At 45.0% G+C, this 21,583-nt stretch overlaps 2 protein-coding genes across 3 annotated transcripts in view; one reads left to right on the top strand and one right to left on the bottom strand.

The window, feature by feature from the left end:
• PRKG1 (protein kinase cGMP-dependent 1) overlaps positions 1–21,583 on the bottom strand; it is a 1,242,412-nt gene that overhangs the window by 533,447 nt on the left and 687,382 nt on the right. The window lies entirely within an intron of this gene.
• Positions 12,798–16,790, top strand: CSTF2T (cleavage stimulation factor subunit 2 tau variant). The gene has a single exon (XM_082721093.1). The coding sequence runs from the start codon at positions 13,160–13,162 to the stop codon at positions 14,987–14,989; it is 1,830 nt and encodes a 609-aa protein (XP_082577219.1). The 5' UTR covers positions 12,798–13,159; the 3' UTR covers positions 14,990–16,790.

The following is a 21,583-nucleotide window of genomic DNA, read 5'->3' as shown; positions in this document are numbered from 1 at the left end:
CCTACGGCTCCAGATTCTAGATGGAGAGGGGGAAGGGCTGCCACAATTACACCAGCTTTGACTCCCATGCAGGTCAGCTATGAGTAGTAACAATCCTTCGTCCTCACTACAGAGAGGTGTATATGGCCATGAAGAACCCAGCTTGGCAAAGAGAAAGAACAACCTTTTTCTCCATAATAAACAGAAAAAATAATTCCTTTTTTATCTGCAACCTCGGCAAGAGGGTCAGCGGGTAAACAGCAATTATATTTTTGTTTTCTACACACCTCTGAGGCAATCAAACGAATCAAATACGCATTTGGAGCCCGTCTGCTCCCATCCTGTCTTCTCTAGATCATCTGACAGAACAGAAACCCCTTGCAGGCACGGCTGTTCTGCCACAAAACTGAATCTGAACGCCGTCCATCCTCGGTCAAAGTTCGAGATAAAAGCGAATGAAAGTTTCCAGTGACGCGTGCTCCTGGGAGCAGGAATCGCATTGACAGGTCTGCATCTTGTCACACGCGGGGCCCTTGCATCTAGCACACACTCCATGAATATTTACAAGAGAGACACTGAGTCCCTTTTAGTGGAATGAAGAGTGAAAGGGTCCCTAAAGAGAAGCTGATCTGAAACAGGTGGTAGGGGGCTCTTCCATCCTCCTGGAGCTGCACGCCAGTCCCTGCCTCCTCCACCTCCTCCACCCTACCGGCAGACACCTGCTTGCAGGAGGATTTCTTGGAACCACCCCCACCCCCCCTGCCCCTGCAACCCAACGCAAGTCCGGCAGGTGAAAATGAACACCAGCAGCAGCCGTCCAAACCCCAGAGCACCGAACCAGCAGGGAAACCTCAGCCTTCTCTTCAGCCTCCCTGCAGGCCTCCGCGGCCCTTCCTGGGACCCCTCATGGGCCACGGGCTAACACACACAGTTCCATTCTCCGAGCTCACAAAGGGCTGAGCTCCCGAGGAATGGGTCATTTGCAGCTCCCGGCTTCCCTGCGGGCCTTGCTTTGTGCCCCGGAGCCAGAGGGGGGGTGGCACAGACCGTGGAGGAGAGTGAGAGAAAGTGCTCGCACTGTGCAGCCAAGCCCCAGGTAAATGTCAGGAAGCAGTGATGAAGAGCACAATGAATCCAAGAATTGTTTACTATTTATTGTTGCATTAAACTGTCAAGAACAGACGTCTCAATATGTTTAGATGAATGATGGAAGAGTTTTGATATTTTAAAAATGTACGCTCTCCTCCCCATCAAGAAAATCACACAGTCTATGCAGCGAGAGCTTCCTGAAGATTGGGAAAGCATTTCTTTTCCTGTTTTATACCAGGCTGGGTTTTTTTGTTGTTGTTGTTGTCGTTTTTTGTGTATTTGTTTGTTTTTGTTTTTGTTTTGTTTTGTTTTTCTATCCAGAAATTGGTATTTAAAAGTTTACAGGGAAATGACCCATTCAGAGAGCTCCTGCTTTGTTTTTGCAGAGACAGAGGGCCTGACTTAGAGGAGTGTAGGTACAAGCGCTCCCTGGTGGGAGACAGATCTGGAACAGCAGCCCTGCTCAGGACAGCCCCTTCCCCTTTTCCTCCCCCTCACAAGGGGAGGCCAACAGGAGCTCCTCCCGGAATGCATGGCCCACCAGGGCAGATCTTTCAGCTGCTAGCGGGACAGCTAGACCAGTGTTTCAAATCATTGCAAATCTGCACTTGATGACAAATGGTCACTGTCCTGAGTCTCCCAGTGTCCCTGTCCTGGGCTTCTCCATGGCTCAGCAGGTGGAGAAGGTTAACTCCAGGCACTGGAAGGGTCTTTAGGGTCTCTCCCACTACAAATGACTGCTGGGCTGGGCCCCTGCCTGTGGTTGCGAGATGGTCTCCCTACCACCCTGGCCTTGGTCCCTCTCCCATATCAGATTGAATCGTTGATGGACATCAGAGTGGGGATGGTCCTTTATACTCTCCAAGCTGTCCAAGCCCCCCAGCCCAGGACATCCTGTTAGGGCAGCCAGCGTGCCTCGAGACATGGCAGAGCAGAGCACGGTTCACATACCCCCATGGCTTCCCATGGTTGGAGGCATGTCCAGACTTGCATCAAAAAGTGCTAGCAACTGTCTTCCCATAAACACTGGATTTTACATTTTGATCTAATTTCTGGCTCCAGAGAATCTAAATGCTCCACGGCAAATCTGAAGGGGGGCGGGGGTGTGCCGAAATGATGTTTCTCAGGAGTGATAATAAATCCAAAACACATGCTGCCAAACTGACTTCTGGGGTTGTGTTCACTGTTCTGAGCCCTCAGTCAGGTATGTCATGATAGCCTCTTTCCCATCACTTGGTATAATCACAGGCTCACTGGATGTCCCAGTTGAGCCTCAGAAGAGTGAAGCCCTATGACCCCATAATTGCACTACTGGGTATCTACCCCAAAGATACAGATCTAGTGAAGAGAAGGGCCATCTGTACCCCAGTGTTCATAGCAACAATGACCACAGTCGCCAAACTGTGGAAAGAACCAAGATGCCCTTCAACGGATGAATGGATAAGGAAGATGGGGTCCATATACACTATGGAGTATTATGCCTCCATCAGAAAGGATGAATACCCAACTTTTGTATCAACATGGACGGGACTGGAGGAGATTATGCTGAGTGAAATAAGTCAAGCAGAGAGAGTCAATTATCATATGGTTTCGCTTAGTGTGGAGGATAAGGAATAACACGGAGGACATTAGGAGAAGGAGAGAAGTGAGTTGGGGGGGAAATCTGAAGGGGAGACAAAGCATGAGAGACTATGGACTCTGAGAAACAAACTGAGGGTTTTGGAGTGGAGTGTGGGGAGATGGTTGGTTGAGTCTGGTGGGGGCTATTAAGGAGGACACAGACTGCATGGAGTGCTGGGTGTGGTGCATGAACAATGCATCTTGGACCACTTAAAAAATAAAATTAAATTTAAAAAAAAAAGTGTAATGCCGGTGTCCAAAGGGAATGACAGTTGAGACAATTAAGACTGGTCTCTGAAGTTGGGTACTGGATTGTTCTGGTCCCAGGAGGAAAGATTCATGAGTTGTTCCTCTTACACAGGATGTCTTTATTCAGGCTCTGCTCTGGGGTCTTGTACTTTCCCACCATTTATGAGGATACTTCCTCCCTCTGCTCTTCAGGTGGCAGCCTGAGGCCTGACTAAGGGAGCTCTGGTTCTTGTCCCATTAGTCATGCTTCTCCCGCCTTTGAAGTAATGGCCACGTCTGCCTGTGTGCGCTCAAAGGCAGTGGTGCTAATGACACCCTGAACGGAACCATTCACTTGTTCACAGAAGTGCCCCATGTGCTGGCCCGATGCAGGGTTATGCCAGCCCAGATGCTCCAAGATCAAAATTCAGGCAGGTTCTTCTAACACCAATGAGAAAGTGGAATTTCAGCCAGCTAACTATTTGAAGAGTGCAGTTCAGGGTTTAGTGTAAGAACCTGTGAGCACCACCTTGATCAGTAAATTCTTGTTGAAGCGTCTGATGGGGTTGGGCCTTGACAGCCGCCATGTTCAACTCCAGACCTGCCCCCGGTGACAATGGCCATGTTATCCACATAGGAATCCTAAAATCGAGAGACCTGCTTTCAGGCTGTCGCTCTGCCACTTACTAGCTACGGATCCTTGAGACATTCATTTCATCGAATCATAATTTAAGAGCATGAGTTCTTGAGTCAAATGAAGCGAGTTCAAATTTTTGAGATAAGATGATCTGACAAGAGGCCATTAGTTTCCCCAGGCCAACCCCTTCAAAGACAAAGATGAAGAAAGACACTAAGAAATAAATAGTATTAGACTAAAAGAAGTCTCTTAGCTCTTAAGATGTTTTATCTACGGCTACTAGTTCTACATAACCGATGAAGATTAATAATTACCCTACAAAATAAATGATGATAAAAATAAGTATTTCAGGGGCACCTGGGTAGCTCAATGGGTTAAGCCTCTGCCTTCAGCTCAGGTCATGATCTCAGGGTCCTGGGACTGAGCCCCACATTAGCGGGGAACCTGCTTCCCCCTCTCTCTGCCTGCTGCTCTCTCTGCCTACTTGTGATCTCTCTCTCTGTGTCAAATAAAGGAAAAAAACCTTAAAAAAATAAGTATGTCATGTATCAACACAAAAGTCCATAGAGGGGATATCATTCCCATTTCATAGAAAGGGAAGCACAGAGAGGTAAAGTAATTGTTCTAAGGCTGCACAGCATTAATTAAACCAGGCAGTCAACCCAGGTCTCTCTGACATTAAAGTCTGTGCTCTTAATCCTTCACCTTACTGCCTCCGGATGGAAAATCAGAATATCTAGATCCCATTTACATGTTAAGCCAGCAACTGGGTATGTGACTATGTAGGGTCTCTTGTCTTCCCTGGGTCTCATTCTTCTTGTCTATTTAAAAAAAAAAAAAAAAAAGTGTTGGAACACACAATCTGTTGTAGGGAGAATGCTTGCCTCTTCCAAGTCTCTAGTCCTGGAATGGCATATTCTCTGCAGTTCCAAATTCATGAGATATTTCTCTTGCCAATCAAAGTGACTCATCTCGTGTGTCAGTAAATGGAATTTACTATGTATTCCTCTATACACTGTTCCATATTAAATACATTTAAAGAATCAGGTGGGGCACGGGGTTGGGTCAGTGGGTAGAGCATGTGTTTCTGGATCTTGGGGTCAGGAGTTCAAACCCCACTTTGGAGTGAGTAGAGATTACTTAAATAAAATAAAAATTAAAACAAATAATTGGGAAAAATGCCACAAACCTAACTTGGGGATTGAGAAATTTGAGCTCTCGTTTTGTGAAAAATGCTTTTATTACCTATCTAACTGGATGCTGTAAAAGAATCCATATACGATGTTTAACGATAGCCCGGCAAATTGAAAAAAAGAAACATTTTCTCAATTGCTTCAGTTTTATACCTTATGGTCCATCTGTTGCCACAGCACTGATTGTGGTGTCAAAATTGAAATTACTTACACTCAGGAACAATCAGGAAAAAGGCCAAGGGAGATTGTGTCCAGGCCTCAATGACCCATGATCACTCTACTAATTGTGGAACAGGAATTTTAAAATCAAGAGACCTGGCTTCAGGCTGTAGCTCTACCATTTACTAGCTATGAATCCTTGGGAAACTCATTTCATGGAATAATTTAAGAGCTTGTGTTCTTGAGACAAAGGATGTGAGTTCAAATCCTGGCTCTACCAGTTAACAAGGTCATAGCCGTGACCTTCTCTTAGCTGTAAATTGACAGGATGACTGCCTATCTCAGAGAGGTTGTCGAGAGGATTAAACACAATACTGCATTTCAGAAAGCACTGACCAGAGGTCCTCCTTCCTATTTAGGGCTCAGAGTTAGATTTCATGAACGGTATCTGTATTTTAAATGAGTCCATTGCTATGCAAAGTTCTATGCAACTGTTCCCTAAAATCAGGATACACATGATTGCCGTCCAAACCACATGGGGAAACCCAGACAAGTGTTTGGTGAACTAAAAACATCACATTATTGTTTGATTAACATATGTAATCTGTTATTATAAGATGATGTTCTATTAACTTTTTAAAAATATCCACTGAGTGCTTGTAACCTAAGAAGCACTGGGCTGGGCAATATGAGAACTAAAAATCAGACATGGGTTCTGTGCTGAAGGGGGTAACGTGAGAATCTCAGTGCTGCTGGTACGGGGTAGAAGGAGATACTGGGTGCTAAGTCAGTCCTTTAAAAGGAAGTCTCTGAAGTGAGTGTTGAAGAACAGGAAGGATTTAGACATGGGAGAATGCAAAGGGAGAGAGAGAGAGAGAAAAGGCATCCCCAACAAAGAATGGTGAACAGAGGAGTGGGTGGGGGGCGTGTAATGAGAATGAAGATGATTGGAGATGTTAAAAAATGTAGGAAGTGCCACACTAGTGGCACTAAGTGCCACACTTAGAATACAAATTATAAAGGGTTGGGGCACCTGGGTGGCTCAGTCGTTTAAGCATCTGACTCTTAGTTTCAGCTCAGGTTATGATCTCATGGTCATGGGATCGGGCCCCAACTTGGGCTCCGTGCTCAGTATGGAATCTGCTTGCGATTCTCTCAACCTCTCCCTCTGCCCCCTCCTCCTACGTGCCCTCTCTCTCTCTCTCTCTCTCAAATAAATAAATAAACAAATATTAGAAGGGATTAAAAAGGAGGGGTGCCTGGGTGGCTCAGTGGGTTAAAGCCTCTGCCTTCGGCTCGGGTCATGATCTCAGGGTCCTGGGATCGAGTCCCGCATGGGGCTCTCTGCTCAGCAGGGAGCCAGCTTCCTCCTCTCTCTCTGCGTGCCTCTCTGCCTACTTGCAATTTCTGTCTGTCAAATAAATAAAGGAAATCTTAAAAAAAAAAGAAGGGATTAAAAGGGAGAATCTGGAGAGGGTAATATGCTAAGTGAAATAAGACAGAGAGAGATACCATATGATTTCATTTATGTGTGCAATCTAAAAGTCAAAATAAATGAGCAAGCAAAACAACAAAAGAGCCACAGCTGTAGATAAAGCAGTAGTGGTGGTGGGGTTTAGGGGGTGACAAAACAGGTGAGGAGGACCAGGAGATGCTTCTGGTTATAAGTCACAGGGAGGCACAGCATGGGGAATATGTTAATAATAGCACCATAACGTTGGTGACAGATGGTAACCCCGTTTTTCACGTTGGGCATTTTGTAGCATCTATAATGGCTGAAGCAATATGTCGTACAGGTGAAACTAGTATTCTGTTAACATACTTCAGTTAACAATAAAACCCTTAAAACAAGGAGAGTCTGGGCCTGAGAGATCTCATAGACAAGGGACTGGACAAGACTGGTGTTCTTAAACCTCTGCTGTTACCATTCTGTGTCCAGGTGTCAGAAAGAAGGAAGAAAGCCTACCGACTCACACATCAAGCTTATACTCATAAATTTCATCCTCAGAATCTTTCACAATCTCTCCCGAAAGACAATCTTAAATCACACTACTCACCAACCAGTTTTTTTGGTTTCCTCTGAAGACATCAAAAAATGTTTTGGCTATTTCTATCTGTTTGTGTTTTGGCTAGTTCTAGTTCCTGGGTTATTTCTCTCCATCATCTGTGTTCACATACCAAGTTATAATCCTTTCTTTAAATCCCAGCCCCTTGATGACCTAGACCTTATCAGCCTGTCTGCATACTTAATTACTTATTTATTTGATGAAAATGTAATATGAAGGAACTATCTCATTGACCTAGGAATAAAATGACAAGGTCTCCACTCTGACTGGGGACATGTTATCTAATGCCACGGGATTCCTCTGGTGTAAAATGAAGGGTTTATGCAACCAAATCAACTCCCTTTCAGACCAGGCTTGGCCAAGAAAGGTTATGTTGCTATTTCCAAACACTAAAACGTATATCTAAATATGAAGATTCTGTAGACATTGAGAGTAGGACATAAGATTCACCATAGATTGAGAAGACAAATTTCAAAGAGGGGTACTAAAAAAAAAATTTTTTTTTTAAGTTCTAACTGGCATTTCTGAAAAAAGTGTATGAGCCCTTCAAGAAATAGATCAAATGTGCTCTTCCACAAAGTTCTCCCTGACCTTCTCTCTTTATCCTCTAGGTTGGAAAGAAGTCCCTTGCCTTTGTGTATAAACCGTCCCTTCTTTCTATCTTCCTGATGATTGGAACTCTTCTACCTTTGAGTAGAATTGTCATTTTCCTTCTAAGCGGTAACACCATTCAAAGAAAGAACTTCATTCTCCTTTGTCAAAACAAAATACCTTATATTTAGTCTTTTGTTCTGTCCATATGTATTCTAGGCATTGGCAATACAGCAGCACAACACTGTCGATACAAAAAGATGGTGACGTTCCACTAACCCAGAGGTTCTCTGAGTGTGGTTCCTGAATGAGTAACATGAGCACCACCCAGAACGTCTTGGGAAATGCAAAGTTTGGGGGCCTCCTTCCAACCTGCTGTATCAGAAACTCTTGGGAGTGGGGTATCTGTACAGAAATCTGGGTTGTAATGAGGGGCAGAGGGGATTCTGATGAAGGCTGAAGTTGAGAACCACTGAACGCAAGGGAGAAAATCATAGGTAGATAGACAGACAGATAGACTTTTGTCTTCACCACTGTACCCTCAGCACCTAGGACAGAGCTTAGCACAGGTAGATGCTCATTTTATTTGTTGAATGAATGATAAGAACTCACCTTAGAGGTAGTTCTTTGTTGAAAACGAGGTGTACTTTTGAGTTAAGATACAAATTTTCCAGTATGACTTATAAATGGAGCCCTGAAACAATTTCAGGGTAGGAGTTTAAAAATCATTTGGAACAATGGAAGTGTCAATGGATTAAGTTTATAGTTCCCAAAGGTAATTAGTTTGAAGAACAGCCCTCATTTGGCTGTATGTTCTGAGGTTGTTTACTTACTCTCAGAATACTTGGTATTTTGATTTACAGAAAGAATAAACACTTAAACATGCAAGATGTCATGCACATTTTTCTTCAGATCCTATGCCATGTTACAAATTATCTGAAGTGTAAACATTCTGGGAGCAAAGACAGCAATATAAAACGGAAGTTGCTCCAAGGTAGATCTGCGAAAATTATGTGCTGGTACTAGGAAATATACACAGGTTTCTAAGAGCTCTGAGTAATTCTGGGCCACTCAGCTAATAATAAATATTAGTTTACATGTCCTGGGCATTGAGCTATGTGCTTGGTCATTCTGGCTCTTTAAGAACGGGGTCACAGCAAACCATTCTTCCAGTTTGGAATGGGGGACTAAAGAACATATGGGAGAACTACGGCAAAAAGCATACACTGACAGTCATGGCCTCTCCCTGCCTGTTCATCGCCAGCATCCCTCAGCCACTCTGTTCCCCCCAGGGTACCTTCAGTGTGGGGTCAGCAGGTACTAGCTCTGTTAGGGCAGCATGAAGATAGTAGGTTTTCTTTAAAGACCACGCATATCTCATACCTTTTAACAGAGTATACTCAATACATTTGGAAAATGAAGACAACAAAACAAAAGCACTTAAAGTCCATTTGTTCAGATCAATGATTTTTAAAGTGGGCTCCCAAAACCATGGATATCAGCCTAACCTGAAAACCAGTCAGAAATGCAAACTCTCCATTCCCACTCCAGAAATACTAAGTTTGGGAGAGGAGGCGGTCAGGCACATCCACCTGGACAAACAGGCCATGGTTCCAGGTGGTTCTGATGCACAATGAAGTATGGGCCCAAGGGGTCCAACACAAGCAGCAAAAAGGTAACGACAGAGAAGCCATGCCACCTTTCGTGAACTTGACAATTTATTCTAACGGCCTCTTACCATCCTCCAGATGACTACGTTTAATAAAAACACAATTATACATCAAATGTGCTAAAAAAAAAAAAAAAAAAAAAAAGCCATGGCTTCTCTCTGTAAAGAGATGTATGGAAAAAAGACCAAGGACTTGGGTGTAGTTTTTCAGAATGACACCAGTCTCAGCTCCCCTCCCCCACCCCACTTCACTGCCTGCAGAAGAATCTCATGGGTGGGCATTCTGTTTCTTTGACGAGCAGTGAGACAGGGAAACTGAAGGACTCCATAAAAATCTGCCTATTCCTTTTCCTGCTCCTATTCTTGCTAAGACCTGTACCCCCACCTCACTTTACACAGGCCTCGTAATACAAATAATGTATGTGTTCCCTGTAAGGGACCAGGAGTCAGTGATTTCTCGAGAACAGAGAACATCTAAGGAAGGACCAGGAGAGGATGAAGCTGTCATATGCACATTCCAGCCACCAGACATCTCCAGACATCTCCAGGCCACCTCTGGCTCCAAGGAGTGACACATGGGCCCTTGTCTTGGTTCTCACAATTCCTGGATGCCTGAGGGGACCCATACACCAGACCATGGCCTTCCATCAAACACCAGACCCCAAATAAAGATAAGACTCATGCTCCTTTTTTTTCTGAGTCTCCCAGATGCCCCGTCTGTACCTGTTCCCTCTATATCTTCAATAAACGCTGCTCCACCTCCCGCTGGCTCACATGTGACTTCCATCCCACATGAAACCAAGCCCCCCCATGGCTGTTCCAGGAGGCCCCTCTGGGACCTCAGACCCGGCCTGCTGGCATCAGAGCGAAGATTTTATTGGGTGATGTAAGTTATCATTGGTCTCAGCGAATAGCTATGTCTAGCCTGTTCTGATGAAATATTAAAGGTAAACGGGTGCCCTGTCTTATTTGTAGCTAAACTGTCCTAGTCATTTTGGACCTATTCATTGGACTATGATCTCAAGCTACATGACACAATTTTTGGATGTGATTTCAAGGTTTGCCATCCCCTCAAAAGGAATATGTAGACTAAAATAATTCTCTGCTTAGGAGGTAAGATGTAAACTCTGGAGAAATGCAGTCCTTAGAAATAAAATGTGATCCACATATGTAACTTAATTTTTCTTAAGCAACCACATTTAAAAAAATTAAGTGGGGCACCTGGGTGGCTCAGTTGGTAAGTGTCTGCCTTCGGCTCAGATCATGATCCCACAGTCCTGGGATTGAGCCCTGCATCGGGCTCCTTGCTCAGTGGGAGCCTGCTTCTCCCTCTCCCACTCCCCCATTTGTGTTCCCTCTCTCAGCTGTGTCTCTCGCTGTCAAATAAATAAAATCTTTTAAAAAAATGAAATGAATATTATTAAAATACATTTACTCCAGAGTATTAAAACTATTTTAGCATGTATGGGGCACCTGGGTGGCTCAGTAGATTAAAGCCTCTGCCTTCAGCTCAGGTCACAATCCCAGGGTCCTGGGATCGAGCCTCACATCTGGCTTTCTGCTCTGCAGGGAGCCTGCTTCCCCACCCCACCCCCGCCTGCCTCTCTGCCTACTTGTGATCTCTGTCTGTCAAATAAATAAATAAAATCTTTTAAAAAAACTATTTTAGCATGTAAACTATAATTGGCGAGATATTTTTACTTTACTAAGTCTTCAAAACTTCACTAAGTCTTCAAAATCTAGCATGTATTTACACATATAAGCCATCTCAATTAAAATGCAAAATTTTAACTAGAAATACTTGATGTTTCCATTAAGCTTAATAAAATTTGTCATTGCAAAAGTAGATTCTATATCCAAGTTTGTTCAAAGATACTACAAAGACTTTCAGTAGTCTAATTGGGTATCAGTATGTATGTGTGTGTGTATATATATATATATATATATATATATATATATATATATTTATCAGAGAGAGAGAGAGAAAGTGCAAACGGGGAGAGGCAGGCAGAAGGAGGAGACTCCCTGCTGAGTAGGGAGTCCCCATGCAGGGTTAGATCCCAGGACTCTAGGATCATGACCTGAGCCTGAGCCACCCAGGCACCCCTGGACACCACTTTTTATATTTAAATAAAAAAGAAATTAAACTGTTAAAAAAAAAAAAAAAGGAAAACCACAGGCCCATAATGTTGAAACTTAGACCAACCTTCCAAGTCCAGGTAATAACCAATTAAATGCGATTTCAGTCTCCCCAGGAAGGTAGCTTTAACTGGGTCAGTCAGGACATTTTCCTTCCCATCAGCACCAGTGAGTCTGTCTCCTGGGTCCTCTCCATCCTGTTCCGGAAGATAAGGTAATCTGCAGGATGAGACCCCTTGCTTTCCTAGGAAACGGACTCCCCTGGAAGAATCCTTTTATTTTGCTAATAACTTTCTCGTTCCATTCTCTATCAAAAACAGGAAAACATTTTGTACAACTCCTGGGAGTGACTCTGTACTTGCTCATGGGGGTTGCAGCCTGATTCATGAACCCTTTAACAAAACCAATCAGATCTTTAAAATTTACTTGGTGGATTTTTCCTTAACAACTGAAAGTTCAATTTCTCAGTCATGCCAGCTACATTTCCAGCACTCAGGACCCCTCCGTGGATACCGGCTACCCTGCGGGGCAGCGCTAGAACACAACAGCATGGTTAAGAAATCTGGTTTTAGGGGGGCCTGGTTGGCTCAGGCGTGAGAGCCCGAGACACTTGGGTCTCATGAGTTGGTGAGTTTGATCCCATATTGGGCGTAGAGAGTAGTGGAAGATAGGAAGAGAAAGAAATAGAGAGAGGGGAAAGGAAGGAAGGAAAAGAGGGAAAGAAAGGAAAGAGAGGGGAAGGAAAGGAAAGGGAAGGGAAAGGAAGAGAGAACAGAGGAAGGAGGAAGGGAGGGAGGAATGAACTCTGCTTTGCCCTTTCCTGCCCTGCACGCTTCACTTCTATCACCTGCTAAGTGATGGGGGCACCCCCACACCCCAGGTCTATTTCGACTTCTGGACTAGCAGCAGTACATTCTCAGCAGGTTGCTTCTCCCTCCAGGGCAGCCGCGGCCAGAGCATCGCACCAGTCCCCAGGAATCAGAAGCAATCTAAGCCTACAGGCTGGGAGTGGCTGGGCACGTGGGATTCATACCCTACGGCCACAAAACGTCCCTGGCCATGAATCACTCCAGGCAGCACCGGTTAACACCGTTAAGGACCAGGACCGTCGGCACCGGGGCCGCTGCCTGCGGCTGCACCTGCCACCGCGGGGCCTGGGGCAGCTCTTCTCCCCAAATGCTTTCTGAACCGGGGCTGCTGCCGCGGTATGTCAATGTGCAAATCCCAAACTGCCCTGAAACGTCTACACTTTGTACCCGAATGGTCCGCAATGGGATTTTTAAACGTGGCTTAAATAGACCGGAGGAAGGCGGGAATGACGGCGCCGGGAGACCCTAGCATCAGAACCGCTTGCGGTTGGCGGTTTCCCGCCGGGCAAACGGAAGCAAAAGCGCCCCTGACTGACGTCAAAGGAGGCGGTCGCTCCCGGTCCCCACAGTGAAGCCCCTGCGGCCATTTTTACTGCGGTTAGTCCGCGCTAAGCTTTCTCTGGCGGTCGTGGCGGCTCGCCATGGGAAGTCTTCCGAATAAGAGACGAGAAAGGAATCGTTGCCTTTGGTGACAAGGAGCTGGCGGAGTTACGAAAGTCCAGCGGCCGAAAGCACTGGCTGAGGTAGAGAGGGGAACGCAGAGGCGGTACCACGTCCGCGGACGGCCGGAACGATTCGGTCGCGTCGCTGAGGTTTCCGCCCGGGGCCTGAGAGCCGCTTCCGTTGCTCAGCGGAAGTGTGGGTCGCCAGAGGACGACTCCGGGAGGGATCGGCTCTCCGCCGTGTGCCCAACCGGAATCATGTCGAGTTTGGCGGTGAGAGACCCGGCGATGGATCGGTCGCTGCGTTCCGTGTTCGTGGGCAACATTCCGTACGAGGCCACCGAGGAGCAGCTGAAGGACATTTTCTCGGAGGTGGGTTCGGTGGTCAGCTTCCGACTGGTGTACGACCGCGAGACGGGCAAGCCCAAGGGCTATGGCTTCTGCGAGTACCAGGACCAGGAGACCGCGCTCAGTGCCATGCGGAACCTCAACGGGCGCGAGTTCAGCGGCAGGGCGCTGCGGGTGGACAACGCCGCCAGCGAGAAGAACAAGGAGGAGCTCAAGAGCCTCGGGCCCGCGGCGCCCATCATCGACTCCCCGTACGGGGACCCCATCGACCCCGAGGACGCGCCCGAGTCCATCACCAGGGCGGTCGCCAGCCTGCCGCCGGAGCAGATGTTCGAGCTCATGAAGCAGATGAAGCTGTGCGTGCAGAACAGCCACCAGGAAGCGCGGAACATGCTGCTGCAGAACCCGCAGCTGGCCTACGCGCTGCTGCAGGCTCAGGTGGTCATGAGGATCATGGACCCCGAGATCGCGCTGAAGATCCTGCACCGCAAGATCCATGTCACGCCGCTGATCCCGGGCAAATCCCAGCCTGTCTCCGGCCCCGGCCCCGGCCCTGGCCCTGGTCCCGGTCCCGGCCCGGGGCTGGGCCCCGGCCCCAATGTTCTGCTCAACCAGCAGAACCCTCCCCCCCCACAGCCTCAGCACATGGCCAGAAGACCCGTCAAAGACATCCCTCCTCTGATGCAGACCCCTATCCAGGGCGGGATTCCGGCCCCGGGCCCCATACCGGCCGCGGTTCCCGGGCCGGGGCCGGGTGCCTTAACCCCTGGTGGAGGAATGCAGCCCCAGGTTGGAATGCCAGGCGTCGGTCCAGTGCCTTTAGAGCGGGGGCAGGTGCAGATGTCGGATCCTAGAGCTCCTATACCTCGTGGGCCCATGACTGCTGGGGGCCTCCCTCCTCGAGGACTGTTGGGAGATGCTCCAAACGACCCACGTGGAGGGACTCTGCTTTCAGTCACTGGAGAAGTAGAGCCCAGAGGCTATCTTGGCCCGCCTCATCAGGGCCCCCCCATGCACCATGCCTCTGGTCATGACGGCCGGGTCCCTTCCTCACATGAGATGAGGGGAGGGCCGTTAGCAGATCCCAGACTGCTGATGGGAGAGCCCAGGGGACCCATGATAGATCAGAGAGGTCTCCCTATGGATGGTAGAGGTAGTAGAGATTCTCGAGGGCTGGAGACTCGAGCCATGGAGACTGAAGTCTTAGAGACACGAGTGATGGAGAGAAGAGGAATGGAGACCTGTGCGATGGAAACCAGAGGGATGGAAGCGAGAGGCATAGATGGAAGAGGGATGGAGATACGGGGTCCTGGCCCCAGTTCCAGAGGCCCTATGACTGGTGGAATCCAGGGTCCTGGGCCCATTAGTATGGGGGCAGGTGGTCCTCAGGGACCTAGACAGGTCTCCAGCATTTCTGGGGTGGGAAATCCTGGAGCTGGCATGCAGGGGGCGGGCATGCAGGGGGCGGGCATCCAAGGAGCAGGTATGCAGGGGGCAGGTATGCAGGGGGCAGGCATACAAGCAGTGGGCATGCAGGGGGCAGGCAAGCAAGGTGGAGGCCAGCCTAGCAGTTTTAGTCCTGGGCAGAGCCAGGTAACTCCACAGGATCAAGAAAAGGCAGCTCTGATCATGCAGGTTCTTCAACTGACTGCAGATCAGATCGCCATGCTGCCCCCTGAGCAAAGGCAGAGCATCCTCATTTTAAAGGAACAAATTCAGAAATCGACTGGGGCTTCTTGAAAGGTTTTAGGAAATGTTTGACAGTAGTCCTAAAGTTTTTCTGTAGCATGGGGAGTGGATGCAGAAAGCTGACTTCTGCATTCCCACAGTTGAATGGTTAGAGTTTCCCTCCCAGAACTTTATCTCATTGCATCTTGTTGTCTTTTTTTGTTGTTGTTGTTTGTATTTTTAATAGGGGGGTGGGGGGAGGAAGGAGTGGGTCTGTTCACTTTTATTCACTGTAAATATACACAAATAATTCTGAACATGGTTACATTATACCAAATAAGATTACAAAGAATATGCGGCAATATTAAAAGTGTCTACAATATGTTAACTACATTTTTTAAAATAACTGGGTTAAACAGTGTGAAAACTGCACGTAAAGACTAAACTGACCTGTTAAAATGGTAATGTACTAAGATAGTTAAAGAGTTTTGGTTGTGTAAGAAAATAAAGAAGTTTACCTCAGAATTACAAGATACATGTTTTGGTAAGCCATTGAAAATACAAAGTCCTATTTTGGGGACAATGCTGTATTAGGTTAAGCATCATTTTAGTGTTTTAGAAGATATTTCAAAATAGTAGTGCTAATTAACTTGTGGTATTAGAATTGTTTTGTTTTGTTTAAGCTATGCTACCTGAATAATCCAGGAATGCATCTGGTGAGATGTTTCACTTATCCCAGCATTCAGACACCTGCAGTATTCCGGCTTGGCCTTGAGCGGAACGATTTAGCTGGGGCAGGTCTGGGATCAGCCAGGTTACTGAAGGCTGCTCCCATGAGACTCAGCTTCTCTCAATACCTTCTTGTTTCTCAGTGGTCTTCAAGCCCTGAATATGAATCTTAAGTAATCCCCTCACATCCTTTCTGATTTCAGTGTCTCGGCAGCAGCTGATCTGGGTGAATTCTGCCCAGCATTAGACTTCTCGTAAGTTATCAAAAGCTTCATGCTGTGAAGTTCCCAGGTTCCTGGGGACTAGCTTCCATGTACAGATGGTACCCATGTGGTCAGCCAGAGTCAGGACTTAAAATTAGTCCCTCCAACACTTACCATGCCTTTCAGTTTTCTTATTTGCAGATCTACTTATTGTCACCCTGTTACCAGAATGATTGAAACCCAGGTATGTAGAGAAATCTCTGCTCGAATAGTTATTACTTACTTTGCTTTTTATAATAAAGCCATTTAGTCCTAATATACATACTCTGAGGGATTTAATTAAAAAGTAGGAAGGTGGGGCTTACCACATTTTCTGTAGAGCTACTACCTAATTCATTTTCAACCCTTAAAGATGTGGATGAACACATACAAATTAGTATCAGACCAAATTATAATTAACAGAAGCATAAACACCCAAATAACCAGGTGGCCTTACCCTGGAGAAGAAAAACCAATGTCTAGTAACAGGAAAAAACAGCATTTAATACAAGGAGAGAGCTGAGACTTGGAAACTGAATTTTTCCCCTTAGGAGGTTTTTGCATCTTAAATGGGTATTTGACTCTTTTTTACAAAGTTTTCTTCCCCTGTGCTATTTCCTACCACCTGTTTTACTCATTTTTTTTTATTGTTTTCATAATATCCACCTTGCCATGTTTTCTATATGCTCCCCACCCCCATATTGGGGAGGATAACTCCTTTGCATGTATGATAGTTTTGGTTAATATTAATTCACAGAGTTGGCTTGATTACTTGGAAGTTACCATTGTTTTATCTCAAAACTTTGACTGAAGGGCTCTGACTGAAAACAGATGTTATATTCTTTGTTGTAGTTAAATCTGCATTGTTCAGTGCAGACTGAATAAAAGGAATGTAAAATTAAGGATGACTTTAATATCTGATGTTTACTTTTAATGAACGAATTAATCAAAAGATAATTTATCCGTGAGAGATCCATGAGTCTGAATACTTTCTTCTAAATGAAAAAGGCAAAACTAAAAAATAAATTAATTAATTAAAAATTGCAGGAGTGGATAGAAATCCCTTTCTTAAATCCATTATCTGTGTAGTTCTAGAGCTGAAACAACTACGAAGACACGTTACTCTGGTTGGTGTCAGCAGTAACATCTTGGTGCATGCCCAGATATTAGGTATTTTGCTTGTGTCTCCCACAGAGAACTCCTCCAGGTCCCAGAAGATCTTACAGTCCCCTCCATAACTGACAGCACTTGTTACGTTGCAGCCTACAATTTTACCATACTCTGCATCCCCCACTCCCACTTTCCTTAGCCTGGGAACTCCGAACATGGACTGTCCCTCGTTTCTGTATTTGCTATGCCAAAATCACAGGAGACAAACGACAACACATTCTATCTGTCTTAAGGGGGAAATCCACACAGAACAAAATGAGCTATAACAAGGAGTTACGTGAGAAAACAAACTAGTAGCAGATAGCAGAAGCAATCTCCCTAGCTCTGAAAAACCTTATAGGTTCTCCTCACTTCGGTTCACTGAGTATCTCAGGGCCAATGGACAGAGCCTCATTTCTTTTGATGGTGATCCCAGCAATGTGTGTGTGCTCTAATCAGAATCTTTTTTTTTTTTTTTTTAAGATTTTATTTATTTATTTGACAGAGAGAGAGAGATCACAAGAGGCAGAGAGGCAGGCAGAGAGAGAGGAGGAAGCAGGCAGAGAGCCCGATTCGGGACTCGATCCCAGGACCCTGAGATCATGACCTGAGCCGAAGGCAGAGGCTTAACCCACTGAGCCACCCAGGTGCCCCTCTAATCAGAATCTTAGGTCTGTTACTATTTAATCACTGGTTATAACCCCGAGCATCCTGCATTTTCCTAAATATGGAATCACAGATGGAATCGCAAAGTCTTTCATAGTAACAATACCTAACAGTGGTGGAGTGAAATGATGCTTTGCAAATGCCTCCTTAAGGCTAATTTCTCTCCAGCAGTGTATTTCTTGGGGAATAGGAAAAGGTCAACTTTAATCAGTGCCTGCCCATTAGCCCTTCTCCTCTTATATTTTAAGAATAATTTGATAAGCTATAAACCAGTATGAATCCTGGATGAAGGTAGACTTAATCCAAGTGAGATCAAGTATGACTTTTCAACACTTTCCAGAATTGTAATGGTAGAAAAGCATTAAAAACAGCAATTAAAACAAACAAACAAAAAAACCCAAACCAAAAACCTTAGTATAATCTCAGTTTGCAAAGTGTCTTGCTTTCCCAAGCTTTGATGGGACATTAACTAAGCACACAGATCCTAATTTCCTACAGTATATCAGGCCTTTCTCTTAGGTCTGAGGAGGCGTAAGGGTAATTATGCGCAGCAACCCACTGTGGGGGAGACTGAATTATCCATCACATCTCATGGTCTTCTCACAAAAGAGTGAGTCAGCCTCTGACTAAATTGTCAGCTAATCTCTAGACAGACCTTTGCTTGGAGCTGGCTTTTCTCACCAGCCTTGTCAAGAACTAATTCATTTTAAGAAAATTAATATACTTAAAAAATATCATTAAGGCTATTATTAACTTTAATAGTATGAATATTATGATATTGGTATAAAGGTTGTGAAAATATCTCATACATACGCATATTCCAAATCTTAACTAGATCTCCCAATATTTTCATTTGCTTTTACACACTTCTAAACAAATGTTTAAAAAACAAATAAAAACCAAATGTTTACTCCTTTAGCTGAAAATCCAGCTTTCTAAGTGTTCATATTACAAACCACCTTTCTCATGAGATGTTAACAGTTGATATTTTTCTACCACGGTATAACCCTTATGTCAGTACAGGGCCTACACTACATCAAAAGTGATTTGGGGGTAGGATTATCAAAAATAACAAGCTCGGAGATTATCAAACACTGTACATAAAAACACTCAAGTATTACCCTAGAAAAAAAGATGAAGTATTTGGTAAATGACAGTTCTTGATTGGCAGGAGCTGGTGTAGGTGCCAAAGGCAGGTAATTAATCATTAAAGAATTAGACTAAAATGCACAATATTCTCAGCCGTAATTGCTTTTGTATGAACCAGTATGCATTAAATTTGCAAACATCATTCTCAGGGTCCCAAAGGTCAGTCATTTAGAAAAAGAATATGTTTGATTACTAATTTGTTGTCTATCACAAAAGTGGAATGGATTATCTCTCAGACCTCAAGCCATGAAATCAGCAGGTTCCCCCGAAAACTATTTTGTCTCTGTACTTAATTACCTATCTTACCCAAAATTCAGTCCGCCTTTCATTGCTCTGCTACCTGGAAAGACTATCAGACAACCTAGATATTTATGAATCTGTCTCTTTATCCTTAGAAATTCCATAGACCGAGATATATCTACTCTAACTCAGTCCCCAACCTCCTTTACCTTGAAGGTTCAATTTTAATAACATGGAAAACATTAAAAATCATGTAGTTGAGTTTATAACAGGATGAAAAGGCCTATATGGGCCTTGCTTGCTGCATTAACATCCATGAAATCATGTTCTGTGTCCCAAACATCACCCTTGTTCACATGTTAAAGAACATAGCAACATAAATGAGGAATTCAAACATTTCCAGACACCACCCTGGCTCTGTGAGGATAAGCACAAACACCACCTACTAACAGAGTAGGCTTCCTGTCTCAAGGCAAGCCTACATCCAAAATGCTTCTGTGTTTCTCCACTGGCCCATCATCACATGCTTTCCCCTCCCCACCATCCATTTTGTCAGTTTTGTTCTCTGGAAACTCTAAATATCTTTGATCAAGGGACCTGGACCTGTGCCCTTGGGCCCATAAAGCCTGCAGATATTTAAGCCCAAGGGTTTCAAATTTTTGAATTTGAGTACAGGTAGGGTCACCATATACTCCTTAGTGGGGCCACAGGCCCAGCCTCCCCTATGGCCTTAACAGCAGGTGTGATTCACACACCTCTTGGTCAGTCCCAGGCACGCTTGGAGTTTACAGCTCCTGTTTTCCTCTGTAGGAAAACAACTCTGTTCAATTCAATAGAAATTTTTAGTTTACAAATGTGAACTAGAAAAACAGCTGGACCAGAGGTCCAGCACGTCTATTTTTGCCAAATCAACTAACCAAGCAAATATACAAACACCCAAACAAAGAAATGCACCAAAAAAAAAAAAAAAAAAAAAGGGCATGGCACATTTTTTATTGCTAGCTCTTCATGAGATATACTGAACCAAGGAATATCCTATAATCCTAATCCCATGAGTACCTTTCTCCCACAAATGTTTTGTATTTTTAATAAATATTAAGCCAAAATAACTATATTTTTCAATTCAAAAATATAGTTCTAAAAAGAGAAATATATGTAATATTAAATGCTAATGGCTCTAGAATGGGCATATATTTAGGATACATAGGGAAAAAGGGTTCTTTGATATCTTTATCTGTTATTAAATATTTTTTAAAAAAATTCCACTGTGTAATTTCCACACAGAAGCCACACTAATTACAAAAATAATAACAAAAAATCAGATCATGCCCTCCCTCATTTAAAACCTCTCATGGCTTACATTGCTTTGAGAGTAAAATCCCACATCCTTACCATGTCCTGTCAGGCCCTGAGCCAACCCCACATCCCACCCTCAGTTCCCCAACTCAGGGCTGAAGCGGCTTCAGGCCGAGCTTCGTCTCCTGGAGTTTATGAACTCGTTTTCACCTCTGAGCTTTGTACTTGGCAGTTTCTCTTCCTCCGACCCCTCTCCTTCCCTAGAGGGGTGAGTTCTTTCTCTTTACTCGGGCTTCAACTTCTAGACCCCTTTCCTCAGAGCGCTTTTCCTGAACACCCCCAGTTAAAATGGTCTCCCCACGGTCTCTCCTGTCCTCCTCCTGTTTTTAAACAATGGCTCTCTTACCTGAGCACCCCTAAACCATCAATCTGTGCTTCCCAATGCTTTTCAAAACCCATCACTCTGTACGCAACGCAAACTGGATGATGGCGGCTCATGAGTTACTCTTCAATATGGCGTCATGACATCCGTCCTGTCAGTTGTGTCTGTTCCCACACTGATGCTGGCTGTGTGACTGCGGGAATGCATAGATGAGGGATGGGCCCAGGCAGACCGAGAGAGATACAGACACAGATACTAGGTATGGGCATATCTATGGAATAGGGTTGCAAAAAAAAAAAAAAAAAAGGTGATTTCTATGAAAATTGTTGAGGTTGGGGGGGCTGAAGAACTCCATTTGAGAAAGGTTTCATCTCTGCTCTTTTTTCTACTGGGCCCCATTAACTCCTGTTCGGCATTTTGCCTCTGAATAAGCCTGAGAGGCTTTGTTCCCACTTCAAGGGGGAAGCAAGGGAGTCAGTTCTCGAAGTTTGTTCTAGGACCTCAAACACCTAATAACATCCCAGAAGAGTTAGATCCTGAACATGTTCTGGGACATTCGCTTTGAATAATCCTCGGCTGACTCCAGGGAGAACGTCTGTTGTTCACCTGGCCCTTGCCTTTGATTGGACCCTGTCTGGGTTCCTGGAGGAACATGGAACCTAGACCGTTTTACAACAAAAACCCTTAGCCCCAAGCAATGGTGAGACTCATTTTCCTTTCTTCTCTAAGCCTCCCAGATGCTCTGTCTGCTGTTCTCTGCCCCTCACTCACACTAAAAAATCTTTCCACTTCCCCTGTGTGCACATGATTTCC

This window comes from Mustela nivalis, assembly GCF_964662115.1.
Source record: "Mustela nivalis genome assembly, chromosome: 2".
In the NCBI taxonomy this organism is placed as follows: Eukaryota; Metazoa; Chordata; class Mammalia; order Carnivora; family Mustelidae; genus Mustela; species Mustela nivalis.
The sequence above is the reverse complement of the archived record's forward strand: the minus strand, read 5'-3'. Positions and strand labels throughout refer to the sequence as shown.